Source organism: Microchirus variegatus (assembly GCF_963457635.1).
Source record: "Microchirus variegatus genome assembly, chromosome: 19".
Taxonomy (NCBI): Eukaryota; Metazoa; Chordata; class Actinopteri; order Pleuronectiformes; family Soleidae; genus Microchirus; species Microchirus variegatus.
The window spans coordinates 5,597,834-5,614,268 of record NC_139820.1 but is presented as its reverse complement, the minus strand read 5'-3'; the positions used below and the strand labels follow the sequence as shown (position 1 = coordinate 5,614,268).

Below are 16,435 nucleotides of genomic sequence, written 5' to 3'. Positions count from 1 at the left end.
GGGGTACTACTTCAAATAGTCTATGAGACTGCAGCACTAATTTCGAACAATATTTCATTTTGAGTGACAGTCCAAGTATACTGAGGCAATAAACATTTAGATCATTGTGAAATACAAGCTTAATATCTCAACTCTGTACACATTTGGATAACAATGGTTCACTCAGCGGAGGTCTGAACCGTACCGTGGATTCTGGGAATAATTACAGCCGTAGTTGATGGTCTATTATGCCCTGTTGGCAAACACGGTAGCTTATCGCAGCTCGGCCTCCGTCGGAAAGGCTGTCTTTTAAAGCTGCGTGTGCTGGGAGGGTGTGGTGAAACTGATATGTGCTGCTACCTGGCTCTGCAACAGTAAATCACGGCGTTAGGCGAGGAGGGGAATGGGAGGGAGGCGGACTGGATGAACAGCGCTCTCCTTCCTAGAACGAGGGATGATACGCGGGGCCAGGCAGGAGGTGGTGGAGGAATGAGGCAAAGCTGGACCTGTGCTGAGAGAGAGATATGTGGCCCTTTTTTTTTTTTTACTCTCTGGTGCACGGGAGATTGGGAGGAATGGAAGGAAAGGGAGTGAAGAAGGAGAGGTGAAATATTTCCCCCTGTGGCAGAGGAAATGAGGGGGAAACTGGAAAGGGCCAGCTCTGTGTTGAGAAATGGATGAAACCATTCCCAGTGGGGTGAGAGGGCTCAGCCCTAAGGTCCAGAATTTCTCTTTTTTCTCTAAATGTACCTTCCAGTGATGGATTATATTAGCAAGTACTGTTTCTCCTTTTTTTTTCTCTCACACTATGGAGCACATACCAGGCCAATCCTGGTTTGGCCTCTGTGACACTCCAAGGGAGAAGCAAACATATCCCCTGCAACAATCGATAGCTGCCCCCAGCTCCCAGCGCCGTCTGCAGTGCTGCTATTAATGCGCTGTCCCGCCGATTCTGCTTTAGAGCCCGGTCCCTGAGATTAAGGAGCAATTGGAGTCCTTTGCTCACCGGAGGAGGAGGAGGAGGAGGAGGAAGGAGAGAGTCGGGCGCAGCATGAAAAATTGTTTATCCGGAGAAATCTCCTCACCGCCAGCTCACAAACACTACTCATTTCCACTCCTGGGCCACATGGGGGCCTCCTCCTCCTCTGCCCCTTATCCATGTCAATTAATTTGCAGCAAGATTTAACAACAAATCATCATCTATTGTGATGAGAAAAAAAAAAAAAAACGGGGAGAAAACAATTATAGCCAGCTGGGACGCATGTAAGGAAGCTCCGGCCAACACATTTCAGCATTCTCAAAGTGGATATTTTGGCAAGTAAGGACAAAATAATCAGAAAAAACGCTAGTTTGCCAGATACTCGATAGACAGATATGGCACAGGTGGAAATGGGCAATAAGAGCAGATGTTCTTTATGTTTTTTTCTGAATAAAAACAACAATAGGAGCAGGGTTTAGTTTTTACATTTAACACGGCAGAGCGTAACTTTAAGTTCTGCCTCTGTTTCGTCTTTGGCAAACTTTACGTTATCGGAAATAAGAGCTGACTGAGGGAGCGTTGGTGTGTATGCACCATTAAAAAAATCGACAGTCTTCTGGTGAAGCGTTATCCCGTTAACACGCTGAACCATCAGCAGAATTCACTTCTAAAGCTTTTTGTAGGCGTGTGTGTGTGTGTGTCTTTTGCGTTTCCAGTCATACTCCAGCCTGTTTGCCGTCTTGCTTCACTAGTGCATTGTGTGCAGAGCGGTTGCCTCCGTCTGTCTCGACATGGAACAAATCACGTCCTGCAGCGTGCAGCGTGCAAAAGAACAGATTTAAAACACTGAGAAGTACAGGGTTGTGTGAAGCTGAAGGGGCATAATCAGCCAGAGGCAATTCTAGAGTCTGTAGGGGCCCTAAGCGAAAATTCCCAGGGGGCCCTTCCTTCCAACCAGTGTTCATCACCATTATGTTACAAATAATCTGACACCAACGAAAAATGTATAAGTTCAAAATATTATTATTGTTCTTTTTTTAAATGAATGAAATAACATGGAAAAACCGTGTAATTAAAAAGTATGTGAAAATATAAATGTAAACAATACAATACTGTAAATAGCTTTTAAAAAACTATATAAGCAGTAAAAAAAAAAAAAATGCATTACACTGTAAAGGCCCCCTATCGGCTCGGGGGCCCTCGAGCAGTTGCCTGCCCTGCCTGTTCACAAGCTGCGCCCCTGTAATCAGCATTGTTTGAACTCACTTGACAAATGGTTTGAATGAGTTACACACTGCAGTTTTAATTACTGCACGGTAATTGTCACCCATATCGTATCATGGGAGACTCGAGGTGAAAGTATCTGTTACTCCAGGGCAAACACATGCTGCCTTCTTCCTTATTTGCCGTCTCTCTCTCTCTCATTTAAACACACACTCGAGTGAAAACATCCAATGAACAAACACAGACTCATTTTACCTCTGCAAACAAATCCAGCGACTTGGATTAGTTCGCTAAAGTATTCCCTTTGAAAGTTTGGCAACTAGAGATTTCTTCTTTTTTCACTGCGATCACCGCGCTAAGCAGCTGTTACAAGTGGGATTATCGGGGGCTCTGCCATTGAGAGAACACGGACTGTTTTAACCGGCACAGCGAGGAGGTTAGGGGCAGGCGCGAAGAAGAGATGGAGTTAAAAATAAAGGCAGCGGAGGGAGAAAAGGAGGTGTCGGAGATGCAAAGTGGGGAACAGATGACGAGCAGAAGGGATGAGAGGTGAAAAGTGGAACGTGTGAAGGGAAGTGGAGGAAAAAGTCAAGAAAAGTTAGAGATGCAGACGGTGGAGGAGGGGTGGAGGGGGGGGATCACAACTCTGAAAAGAAGCTGACGAGAAGACGATTGTCCCCCATACACACTCACACCCAACCCGCTTTTTCACCCCCCTTTTTTTGGCGTCTCACTTCTTTTCTAAAATACCATCTCCCTCATGTGTCTGAGTGTTAAAGTGTGTCATCCAGCCACTTTTATAATTGTGCTGGTACAAGGTGTTTGGAGAGTGGGGGGGTGGGGGGGGGGGGGAATGGTGATGGAGCTGATAACAGCCCGGCTCCAGGGTTAGAAACACGTCTCCATGCAGAGCACCTGCCTCACAGCAACAACACACGTGTCTTTTATTGCGTTTAGCGCCCCCTGCCTTGTGTTTCTGTGTCTTGAAAATGGACTGAACACATCAGGGGGAATCTCTACTTTGAGCTCTTTCTTTCCTGGGCTGCTTTGTGTCTTCTTGTACACTACTGTTCAAAAGTTTGGGGTCACTTGTCCTATATTCGGAATGTCCTTATTGTTTACATTGTGAATGTGGTAAACGACTATTCTAGCTGCAAACGTCTGGTTTTTAATGGAATATGTACATAGGTGTATAGAGGCCTATTTCCAGTGTTCTAATGGTACATTGTGTTTGCTAATGGCGTCAGAAGGCTATTGGATGATTAGAAAACCCTTGTGCAATGATGTTAGCACAGCTGGTTCTTTATTTGGAATGAAAATCAATATTTCTAATCTTGTCAATGTCTTGACTATATTTTCTATTCATTTTGCAACTATTTTTAATGAATTTAAGTGTGACTTTTAATGGAAAACACAAAAAAAATGGTATAGGCGTCCTATGCATCATGACACGTTTCAGCCGCCACTTCCAGGAAGCGGAACTCGGAACGCCATCGCTCCGTCGCCTCGCGCTCCCCCCCCCCTTTACTTTCCCTGGTTGCCCTTTTTTTTTTACTTCCTTCCTCCCGTTCCCCTGTTCCGCTCCTTCGCGTTTAGCCTATTATGCCGGGGCGAGATAGGGAACCGGTGCGTTCAAAAGTTCAGACACATGCTCACTTTATCTCATTTATGCAGAGACACTAGACACTGACAAGTGTAGCCTTTTCCAGTCATAGCCGGCACCACTACACTTTCTTCACATCCTCACGTGACACACACATATACACATATATATATATATTTATATATACACCCACACACACACTCACAGTGAAATTTGGTTCCTTTATCCTGTCTCTGGGTAATCTGTTTACGGAGAGCTGGGCCCATTTGAGGCAGAATTTAATTGAAACCGGGCCTAATCTGATGATGGCGCAGCACAGCAGAGCCCTCAGCCGTCCAACACCTCCTGCTAAGTTGCACCTTGTTGTCCTCGCACTCGGTCGCTTAATTTCATGCCTCGCGGTTCAGCGCAGCAGTGACCACTCATACACGTTCCATTGATTGTTAATCCGACATTTGTTATGCTACATGCTCACTCCATTCTGATCTTGTTTTTCTTGCTTGTGTCCCCCCCTCTCCCTCCTCCCTCCCTCCCTGCTTCCCTTCACTTCAGGATGGATATTACTCCCACCGGCCAAAGGAGAAAAGCAGAGTCGACAGCAACAACGAGAACTCTGTACCCAAAGACTTTGAGAACATAGACAATAGTAACTTTGGCGCGCGCTCGCAGCCGCACAGGCAGTCCGTGGGCGCGGCGAGCAGCAAGCAGCGCGAGCATCTGCAGGAGAAAGCTCACGCGCAGCAGCAGCAGCAGGCCTGGAGGGACAGCTCCCCTCATCTGGGCCGCGGCTCCAACGAAGTGCTGCCCGTCGGCCACCAGCCCCTGGCGCTCGGCAACAACTCCTCGTACCCGGGCGGCCAGGGCGGGTACGCGGGGGTTTCGCGGCAGCAGCAGCAGCAGCAGCAGCAGCAGCAGCACCATGCCGCGCAGGCCCAACAGACGCAGCACAGGCATCAGCACTCGCACAAGAGGCAGGCGACCGCCGCGCCGCTGGAGGTCACCTACGACCAGCCGCCCAAGTGCGAGATCGGCGGGAAGGAAGCCATTTCGGCTCTGTCCAGGGCCAAGAGCAAGGACTGCCGGCAGCAGATCGCCGAGGTGTACTGCAGACACAAGGAAGGGCAGCTAATGCCGGAGAAGGTCACTCGCTACTGCCACCTTGAGGGTGAGTCCGTCCTTGTGTGTGATTAAATTGATTGATTATTTGATTTTGAGTTAATTGGAATGGTTATTCCTGCAGTGGCAGTGCAGTCACTTTGTGCTCTGCCTCTCTCTGGATGGGTCACAATCTATGAAGCTGAAGGACAAAGGGCACTTAGTGATTTAAGAGGACAGACGTCTCTTTAGTTACGTGATGTATGAAATGAAGCTGAAAAGAAGATTTAAGAAGCTAAAACAATCAGAAATCTTGTTTTAACCATGAAAAAAAGCTTCAGACCGATTAACCGATCATCAAAATCAGCTCAAGATTCACAAGGATGAGTAAAACCTTCACATTTCCAAACGGCGAGGAGGACGAGGCAGTTGCTGCAATGCCCTTTAATTTCTCACCTCGAGTCGATAAAAAAAAAACCCTCTCAAATCAGGATATCAATAAGCTAATTAAGATTTCTGCTGGAGTTGATTTTTCTGGCCGTCTGACTGAAAGTACAAAGCAAAGAAAAAAGCCAAACTTTATGAAATAATGATGACAGGTTGTCAGTGGCCTGTCTGTGTATTGTTTTGCCGTTTAATTTTCTTCTACTAATTTCCTCCAGCTATGCTGAAAAAAACAATAATATCCTCAAAGATAAATACAGCGTCTGCTCTGACCAGCCCAGGCTTCAGCACACGGCAAAAATATTTCCTGTCCTTGTAATTGCAGTTCTCGTCAAAGGCAACAAATGTCTTTTTGTTGTTGTCGTTGTTGTCGTTTGTTGATTTGTAATTGGTGTAAGTAAGTTGTTAGGGAGAGTGCTGCATGTGTTCTCTGCAAATTGGTTTCCAATTTTCATTCGTTTTGTCGACTGGCCACAGAACACAGGTTCTTCTTCTCTCAGATGAACAAACGCACACTTTGATGTTACATGAGGTTCTGCCTCATTAGGACCAGGCTTTGGTTTCCATGTGGACTACCGCTCCTGATAAAAGCTGGTGTTTAAAAGAGAGGGAGGTAACAAAAACACATTTTAGTGGTCCTAGCACACATATATGTTAGTTATGGAGGTCTAATTACATACATTAACTTGTTTTTATGGTCAAAAACCTCCTAGTTGCTGCAAACGAGCTGATCAAAATCTCTCCTCACTGAAGCTCTCGTCAGCCGCGCTGTTTCAGACCGAAATCTCACCCTCAGAAGACAGAACTGTGTTGTGATTGGCCAGGTACCTGGAAGTGACGTAATTAGCAACGTCAGCTCTCAGAAGCACAGCTCCCCCCTCTGGAATGGTGGATGCACTGCTACTCATTATCAAAACATTGTTTTAAACGCAGTCCCTTTTACACCTTTGACCCGGAGTCAGAAGACACTGTCGCTCGTGAAAAACCTCCACAACGGACGTTATTCTTCTTCTTCTGCGGTTCAATGTACGCAACCGGATGTGCCCGGACTAGTGCCCGGAGCAGGACGATCTGCCCGAGAATACAATAAAATCCAGTGTGTTTAAGGAACTTTAGGGCTTCATAAACGAGGTAATGACACAGATACACACCAAAAAAAAACAGCGTTAATTGGAACTTCCGCTCTATGGGAGCTTTAAGACACCGACTACACTTGACTTCCGTTCATTTGGACACATTCCCTCACCTTAAGCAGTTCCCCAGAAATGAGGTTCTGCCTCATTAGGACCAGGTTTTGGTCACACACAGGCACATTTTTCTTCCTTAAGATTTATAGACATGTGCAGTCTGGTTTGTGGACGCTGTAAACACCGGTGAGCCGCACGCGTCGGCAAACCACGTTTTAGTCGACTTCTCAGATACACGGACAGCAGCGGGAGAGGAGGAGGAGCAGGAAAAAGCTACTCCACATCCAGACTGTTGCAGTCCTGGCCCTCGCTCATGTTAAGCCACGGTGACTTAGCAACTTCTGCGCATTCCCTTTTCCCCCAGGGGGGGGCGGGGAGTATTATTTGTCCGTGCATCATCCTCCGATTTTGTCATCTCACACAGCAAACTCGCCATCCCACTCAAACTGACAGTTTGATCAAAAGAGACACAGAAATTGAAAAGGACTTTCCCCCTGGTAGCAGGGGCTGTAACAACACGACAGCTAAATTAAATCACTTTTCTTTCTTATTCTCCATCTGTCTGCCTGCTGCTTGCCAATGTGTTTCTCTCTCTCTCTCTTTACTCCTCTGCCCAATTCAAGCGCTAACCTTGTTAGCAGAGAATTGTCCAATTTGATTTGATCAGCGCTCCGTCTTTAAGGCCTTTTTTGCGTAGATTACGTATTGTGTTCAGGAGGAACATGCACAATGTTTTTCTTCTTCGTTCTCCTGCGAGAGAACTTGACTAATCACAATATGGCGAGGCTGTGATGCTCCAGAGGAGGGATATTAGCTGGAAGACGATGGGTTTAATCTGGTGACACTAGGGTTGGGTCCAAATATGGATTTGGTGATATATGTGCAATATGATAATGGCCAGGGGAAATATCGATATTATAATTATCAAATTAAGGCGCTTTAAAGTCAACAGTTCTGCCAGTTTCACTCGCCGGGCGTCGCTACTCGATGTATTCTTTTGGCGGCACTGCTCAAATGAAGTTACCAGGCTGAAGAACATAGAATTTACAGCGAGATAATGGAAGAGAAAGCTACATAAAGATATGCCCAACCAGTTATCTATGCTGTGAATAAATAGAGTAATCCTTGCACTTAGTTTTCTTTAGTTACCTAAACAGGCTTTATACAATATATTACAATCCTATAATGATACATCATGATATCTAACATATGTAACAAACAGACGTGGGTACGGTTTGCTTTCACATTATGCATAGTTCTAAACAAACCAAGATAGACCGTGAAGACCATCGGCACCGGAACCAGACTAACCCCGGATTTCCACCGGGTGCGTCAGTTGGCCGCACTGGTGGAAATCCGGCGTTATCCTGTATCTCATAATGCATTAAACTAGACCGTTTCGTCCCATTTGGTTTGGTTGCTTTCACACCAGAGGAACTGTACCAAAGTAGAGCAGATAAAGCTGCCCGAGAACACCCCCTTCAGGCAGGTCTTGGGCCGGTTGATTTGGTCCTCACCAAAGTACAGAGATTACATTCACACCTACGCAAACAAACCGAACCAACAAGTTTGGTGCGCACCAAATGCTTGCTCCAACACGCCTGATTCAAATGATCAGGCTTCTGCAGAGCTTGTTGAGGAGCTGAACATTTGAATCAGGTGTGTTGGAGCAAGGAAACGTCTAAAACATGGAGAGCAGTGGGTCCCCAGGACCAGGATTGAAGAACCCTGAGTTAGACAGTTCGATATCATGATGCATCATTATAGGATTGTCTTGCAATATATTATATAAAGCCTTTTTAGGTGTTTGTATTTAATGAACGTGTATGGACCTTTGGTGCAGAGTCCACAGATAACTCAATACATCTCTATTCTTACTTTGAGTCCAGCATTTCAGTGTCTCCTCTGATCAACAGCAGCGCATCTTAACTATGTTTATTGTTGTTGCAGTGTTTACCATTAATTACCTCAACTGGGAGATTGTTGTTGTGTTGTCTTCTTCCTTGTGTCGTTTTTTTTTTTGTTTGTGTTACGGCTGCGGTTTCATCACAGGCCAGGGAGAGAGGAAAAAACCTGCAAATTACTTGCGGTGTGTCCTTAAGTGTTTTTTTTTTTTTTTTTTGCACTGTGTGGGCCACATCAGTAATCCACTCTGCAACACGGCTTCAATAGAAACTGACACTTTGGAACAATTTTTACAGTTTTTTCCTTCTGTTTCCAGCCGCTTCACAGCAGCAGCAGCAGCAAGAATGAATGAGTTTTCGGCTTCTTCGCTATTCGCTCATTCACCACCAAACGTCTCTGTGCAGCATGGTCTCTGTCAGAATGTGGTTATGTTAAAAGCTGGACACCTTGATTTAAAAGCGTTTGTCCTCTCAGTTTATCCAGTTTAGCTGCATGTTTCCATTTGAGAGAAAGACCATGTTCCTGTAAACGGCAGACACACTGGCTTCTCTTCAAAAACAATCATTTGTCTATTTCTGCTGGAGAGCCTGATGTTTGTCATTCAATTTTTTTTTTTTTTTTTAACATAGTGTCTGTCAGTGATAACACAAAACGTGTGTGTGTGCGTGTGTTTTCATCCCAACCGTTAGGTCTTATCCACACGACATAATTTCAGGAAATTACTTCATCCACCATGAAAAATGACTCAAAATGCTGTAGTACGTATGCCAGGCCTGTAAGTGGCGCTGTAACGCTAAATGGAGAAGACGAGCCAGAGTAAAGGAAGGGAAGTAAATTACAACAACTAAAGTTATCATAAAGCAAACAGGGTTGCAAACGTAGCGAGTTCATCTGTACATTTAGCTACTTTTCAGCGACTTCTTATAAATAAAGTAAATTGCGACAAATCTCGAGACTTTTTGGTTGAACCATAACTACTTTCACACAATGATAGTATGTCATGTTATTTTCTTTTATGACTAGCGCTGGGCACTAGGTTCACGCATGTTAGCGCTCAACGCGTTTCCATGACGACTGACCGGAATAAGACGCGCGTGACGTCAAGTTTTACGCCCCGCGACACCGTAGTCGAGGCACCGCTTACCAGTTAGCTCCGTTAGCTCGATTAGCTCCTTTAGCGCCGTTAGCGCGCCAACAGTCAGATTGGAGCGGTCCGTTTATGAAACGATAAGAGCAGCGCTACAAATAACAAGCGTTTTTAATGTTTAGCGTAACTTTAGAGATTCATGTTAACAATCCGGAGTCACGTAAACATGACGTCACACGCATCAGTCGTCATGGAAACGCGGCGTGCGTTAACATTGACGCCGGTAACGCGCCCGGCACTATTTATAACCTTAAAAAAATGTGTTTTTTGGAGTTGCTTTGCTATGATTTCGATCAAACTTACCCAAGATGTTCACCTCTGATTTGAGAGAATATGTTTACAAATCTGACTTGGTGGATGATTATGATTAAGAGTTATTTTCACATGTAATTTGCTAAAAAAAGAGAGAGCTCAGCCCTTGTTCAAACCCTCTCACATCAGCAGTTAAAATGGGAGCGTCGGTGGTAATAAGAGCCCGGAGCTACACTGGGATGATGGGAGGGAAGAGAGCAAAGTCATGGCAGGATGAGGGAGAGGCAGTTTAAAAGATTCATGTTGAAAGGAAGCATGATGAAGAATGATGAGAGTTCAAGAGGGAGGCTCCTCGATGGGGTTTTTGTCCCTTTTTTGTTTGCGGTTTATCCTCAGGTACAACGTCAGGTCAAACACGACGACACATGAATCATGTGAAATTTGACAGTCAAATTCAAGTCGCCCCCCCCCGACACACACACACACACACACACACAGCACAGTGCTCATTAGTTCAGCTAGCTTACATAGCCAACACTGGCCAATTATCTGTGTGCAAAGCAAACCAGTGAACCTTCTTAGCTGTCCACCAATTACCGTTCAATCTGATATGGCCCACGGCAGCTCCCCCCTGGGCTGTCTTTCTGCCTCACACACACACACACACACACACACACACACACACACACACACACACACACAGAGTGAAAGAGAAAAACTAGCAGCGAGAACTAAGTATGAGTGATTGACAAGAGTCACGGTCAATTAAAGCCAAAAGAGCTCGTCATTAACCTCACCTTGGTGGTCACACCCACCTTTAAACGAAGCCATGATGGACACCTGGCCTTAATGCTGAACGGCGTTAGATCGTCCCCTCGCCGTCACCTCCCAAAGAGCAGACATGTCAGACACATGCCTTCCCGTTTGAGTAATTACAGGACACTTAGTCGAGCCAGGAGGGTTTCTTTCTATCCTTATTCTCTTAAACGTTCCGTCAGATTTGGCGTCTTCTTTATCGGGGGACGGACCTTTCGGGAGCCAAATTGTAGCCATTAATCTCCTCGAGGCAGATTGTGTGAACACACGTGACCGTAAGATTGAAAACCAATGTCTGCGATATTGTTCTGGGACTCGACGGAAAAGGTTTTTCGTTCCGAGTGCAGTTAACGGCGGTGCACCTGAGCGGCGAGCTTTTACCGACGACTCTCCAGAGAGCGTTGGCATTGTTTGGTTTGGTAGTGGCTCGCCTCTGGCAGGCCCGGACGAGGGCGGCGCTTGCACCGCGCGCCTATTTTTGTCAACTGTGCGAAATCCAAAGCATCTTCTGGGAGTTCTCGGCAGAGAGAGGAACGATACCACACTGTCAGACTGTGCTTCACCCTGGAAGCCCCCCTCTCCTAGAAAAATGATTATAGGATTCCTGTCTGGAAGAGGATAGTAGTTACAGTGTGTGTAGTGTTTGGTTGAAATTGTCATCGCTCCAATTCAATCATGTTAGAAAATGGATGAGTGAGCAGTGGTTTTTTTTGTGGCACCGTTTCTTTCCAAAGGCGCGTCTGAAATAGATGAATGACTTCTTTGTTCTTATTTATTCGCCTGTTTGTTAATATTTTAGAGTTGCAACATGACTTTGGATTCCTGCGCATAATTGTGGCCAGTTCCGCCTCCTGAGAAGGCCGAGTGAATTTAAATGAGAGCAAAGGGGAGTTATTTATTGTACCTGTATGTTCACACACACACACACACACAGTCAGTTTATCGAAGCAGTTTGTACTAACCTCTTATTTTACAAGAAAGCAAATAAAGATAGAATGTAAACTACCCACTGAATTGTTAACTGTTAATTATTATGAATATGCTAATCGCCTCTCAAGCCGCTACTTACTGTGTTGCCTGGCAACCGTGTTGTGTCGCTGTTTTTTTTTCCGTTTTGTTTATTATAGGACTAACACTTAATTTTTATTAATTACTATATTCATTAGACGTTTTAAATTAGCTCTCTTTGTCCTGTGAATATCCTGCGAGTATGGTGTAAACGCACAACTTAACAAATAAACGTGATTTTGCAATCAAACGTACAAATCGCTGCTGATTAGCAGCTATTTGAATTTGAAATGAGTGAATATATATGATATAATATTAACCCTGTTGTCTCTATTCTTGCACAGGTAAAGCCAACGTTAACGTCCTGTGGGACGAGGACTCGGCCGAGAGCGTTCCGTTAAACCCGGTGAGGATCGCGTTTGTCCTGGTCGTCCACGGACGAGCCGCTCGGCAAGTCCAGCGCCTCTTCAAAGCCATCTACCACTCCTCGCACTACTACTACATACATGTTGACCAGGTAAGCCACGCAGAGACTGTCACTGTAGGGCTGAGAGATGTGGACTAACAATCGTATTTATCGTATGTCGACCAAAAATTGTCAAAATTGGTGAAAAACGTCATAGTATAGTATGTCGTCCGAAATTGGTAAAAAAAAAAACATCATAGTATAGTATGTCGTCCAAAATGAGTCAAAAATGTCATAGTATAGTATGTCGTCCAAAATGGTGAAAAACATCATAGTATAGTATGTCGTCCAAATTTGGTCAAAACTTCGTAGTATGGTTTGTCGTCCAAAATTAGTCAAAAATGTCATAGTATAGTATGTCGTCCAAAATTGGTCAAAACATCATAGTACAGTATGTCGTCCATAATTGGAATAAACTGGAATATCCTTTTAAGTTTGTGAATCTGATAAACGTATTTCAAGGTTTTTGAAAATCGCCCTAAATAGACTTGAGTCATTGAAAGTGCTGGAATCTAATGCAATAAAGAAAAGTTGATATATAGGTAAATGTCTACCGTTTCATGCCCTGCGTTGCTTGACGCACGTTGACTACGCCTACGCAGAAAAGACGTAATTACTAGCCGTGTTGTGGACACTGTCCAGTGTCTCTCATTGGCGTGAGATTCCACGCAGAACAATGAGCGAGTAAAGTCAAGCAAGAGAGAGCAAATTACGACGTGATGTCTGGGAAATGCAAATTGCAAGATCTCTGTCTCACCAAAGGAAATTATAAAGACTGACTCTGACCAAAGGACAATCACTTGTGCAAGTCAACAAAAGCTCTTCCGTCCTTGAATTTGAGGGAATTGGTCCTGGAAAAGGCCTTGATAAGTCCTTGAATTTGATGTCAACCAATGCGTGGGAACCCTGTGAGCCATTTTATCTAAAGTCATTGTGCATTATTGCACAAACAATTAATCTCACATCCAAATCTCGCTCTGTTCACCAAAAAAAACGCTTCTTACACATACGAAAATAAGCTCATTTGATCAGAACACTGTCACTCACACACTGACTTAAAAACAGGGAGCATCGCATTAGTGCTAACTTTGATCTTTGGAGGTTTAATGACTTTTCACATCAAACAGTGAAATCATCAGAGAGAGAATAAAAATGATATATATATATATATATATATATTTATTTCAAGGGAGACGGAGCTTTTGAAGCGAAGAGATTCAAGTTCCAGGTACTTCCTGCTCGAGTAAACACGGCACACAGAGTCGGTTGCTTCCTTTCAAGCGAAAGCGCATAATGTCCTTTTATCATTCCAGTTTCCAGATTGTACCTAATTTTAGTTTTTATTACTCGTTAGCGTTGGCCGCGCTTATGTTATTTTATTACTGTGTTTCTGTTTTTTATTTGTGAATAATCTATGGTTTTATTTTTGAAATAAGGGTTCAATCAAATCAAAGGAAATCCAAGGATACGATTCATAATACATCATTGCTTTGTCACGCTCTCTATTCCAGCGCTCCAACTACCTGCACAGGCAGGTGCAGGCCCTGGCCGCCCAGTATCCCAACGTGAGGGTGACGCCCTGGCGCATGGCCACCATCTGGGGCGGTGCCAGCCTGCTGACCATGTATCTACGCAGCATGGCTGACCTGCTCGCCATGAGAGACTGGAACTGGGACTTCTTCATCAACCTCAGTGCGGCCGACTATCCCATCAGGTAACAGATGTGGGGCCACCTCACACCGCGGGGGAGTCCGGGAAAAGGGTTGTGGGGGTTGTCCTGAGGGAATGGTGGTCGAGTTATTCTACTGCTTTATCCTCCATATGAGGGTTTGCTGGTGCCAATCCCAACTGACATAGGGCAAAAAGCGGGGTACGCCCTGGACAGGTCGCCAACTCGGTCTAGTTATTTCTGTAAAGCTCCCATAGACCATAGAGGCTATTGCGTACATTGAACCGCAGAAGAAGAAGAACGTCTGTTATGGAGGTGTTTCGGGGGACGTGGAGTTGAGACAAAGCCATTTTTAAACATTGTTAAAACAATGTTTTGATAATGAGTAGCAGTGCATCCACCGCTCCACAGTCGCTAATTACGACACTTCCAGGTACCTGGCCAATCACAACACAGTTCTGTCTTCTGGGGCTGAGATTTGGGGGCTGATGAGAGCTTCAGTGAGGAGAGATTTTGATCGGCTGGTTTGCAGCAACTCGGAGGTTTTTGACCATAAGTTAATGTTATATAAGTAGACCTCCATAACTCACGTATACGTGAGATAGGACCACTCTATATGAGCTTTAAAAGGACAGAAGGTGAGGTATGACTGTGACATAATCTCACCGTGCTCTGCTCTACTCAATAGGGATACTCGTCTTTACCGACATAAGTGGTGCCACTAAAAGTACAGTGTTCAGTAGCCCCCACACTAGTGGAATAGTCCTCAGCCTCCATGGAGGAAACTCAATACACACACTGGTCTGGGCTCCTGTGGTTAAACTGTGAGCTTTAAATACAGAGTCACTCCAAACTAAACAGATCGATGAAGAAGAGTCTTCACTTTTTTCTTTTTTTTTTCCATTCCCTTTTCTCTCACATCTCTTCTCTTCGCTTTGCACTCCATTGAACGTCTTACACGGTGAACTGATTACAGTTTAATTGGCCCCCGGGTCAATACCTATCGACTCTGCGGGTTCCGTTGTATACAGTACGCTCGGAAAGTCTCAAAAACATCCCCTTTAAGAAGGCCGTAAAGGGTAATTAAAAGCCACAAAGTCCACGTGAACCGGACGCGTAAGCAGGGATACAGGCTATCGAAGATGAAATTTCACGAGTTGTACCGTGTTTCTTCTTCTTTTTTTTTATGCGAGTTTATCGTCCTCAGGGAGTTCAGGGTCTGCTGGGTTTTTGATGTAACTCTGCAGCAGCCAATTAAAAGCCTCCTATTAGGGGGAGAGTTATCTCCTCTGCACAGCCAGATGTCCACCAGTTGAATTTAGACAAGCTGTAATAGCCACTGGGTTAAAAAAAAAAAAAAAAAAAGGGGGGGGGGGGGAAGCTGGAGCTGATGTTTCCACAGCTGGAGCCGAGATGCAGATGTTGTTCAGAGATGGGTTCAGTTTTCATTTTCATTTTCATTTTCATTGAACCCTGTGTGTGTGTGTGTGTGCGCTGCAGCACCTGTACATATGTGTGCGTTATTATTCCGTTTGTCTGTCAGTGCATGATTACAGGTATTTTGCACGCGCCGAGTGTCTGTTTTCCCCACTCGTCTTCTTCTGCCACCTCATTTGCATGAGGGGTGATGTGTGTTTTTTTTTTTTGGGGGAGAAAAAGGCTGACAGTGGAGGTTTTTAAGCCCCCCCCATCTGTTGGGAAATGAAACGATTGATGGAGCGAAGGAGGGAGCCGAGAGGCAGAGACGACAAGCGAGCGAGAATAAACAGTTAGGGAAGGGGAACGGCGACGGAACCGCATGTTTTTTTCGGAGCCGCGCAATATGGGAAATATGTAAATTGCACTCTTGTATCTTTGCTTAGCGAGTGCATTTGTAACCGCGGTCTTCACACTATTGCGTATTTACCTGTTTGAACTTGCAAATGTGGCCCCTTTTTTTCGGTTCAAGCGCCTGTGTGGGTGAGAATCCACGTGTTACTCGAGTGTCCTCCAGCAAACAAACTGAAATCCAATCAGTCGTTCTGGAGCTGAAAAATCCTCGTTTATCTCTTTGGAAAAGAGGATTTTTTTTTGGGGGGGGGGGATAAACAGCGGCATTACATTATCATTACAGACTCACTACAGCCGAGAAAAACATGTTGGTATAAGCAGAGGCCGCGCTTGAGTTGATGCATTACAAGCTTTAACCCATTACTTCAACTGATCCGATTACATTTATCCAACTAAAAGTGTCCGACCTGCTCTAGTCTTTTCCTTCTCCTGGTCCAAATGGCCCTCGTCGTGGTGTGGTCAGGAATGTGTGTGTGTGTGTGGGGGGGGGGGTGGCTCCGCTGACCTGCACCGGACTGACAGTGGGGCTGGAGACGAGGCATTATTTCCCCTCTAATTCCCCCGATAATGTCTGTCCTGCCGCATGGATGGCTCTCAAAGGCAAACCCAGAGCCCTTCTTCACACCAGCAGAGGGACTGAGTGTCCACGGGGGGAGATATACTGCCTATGTGTGTGTGTGTGTGTGTTTGTGTGTGTGTGTGTGTGTGTGTGTGTGTCCAGAGAGAGGCCAGAGCATGAGTTACACACTTGCTTTGTCAGAGAGTACCGCGCTCTTTTCACAGCTTTTTTATCTACAGTCTCTCCCCGACGTTACCTTTAAAGCTCCTTTC

General features: G+C 45.1%; 1 protein-coding gene across 1 annotated transcript in view; it reads left to right on the top strand.

The window, feature by feature from the left end:
• xylt1 (xylosyltransferase I) overlaps positions 1 to 16,435 on the top strand; it is a gene marked incomplete at both ends in the record, with an annotated part of 82,609 nt that overhangs the window by 41,006 nt on the left and 25,168 nt on the right. Inside the window, 3 exons of the mRNA XM_083906332.1 lie at positions 4,338 to 4,950; positions 11,984 to 12,156; positions 13,617 to 13,819. Of these exons, the coding sequence (XP_083762458.1) occupies positions 4,338 to 4,950; positions 11,984 to 12,156; positions 13,617 to 13,819 (989 nt within the window). The remainder of the gene's footprint in view (positions 1 to 4,337; positions 4,951 to 11,983; positions 12,157 to 13,616; positions 13,820 to 16,435) is intronic.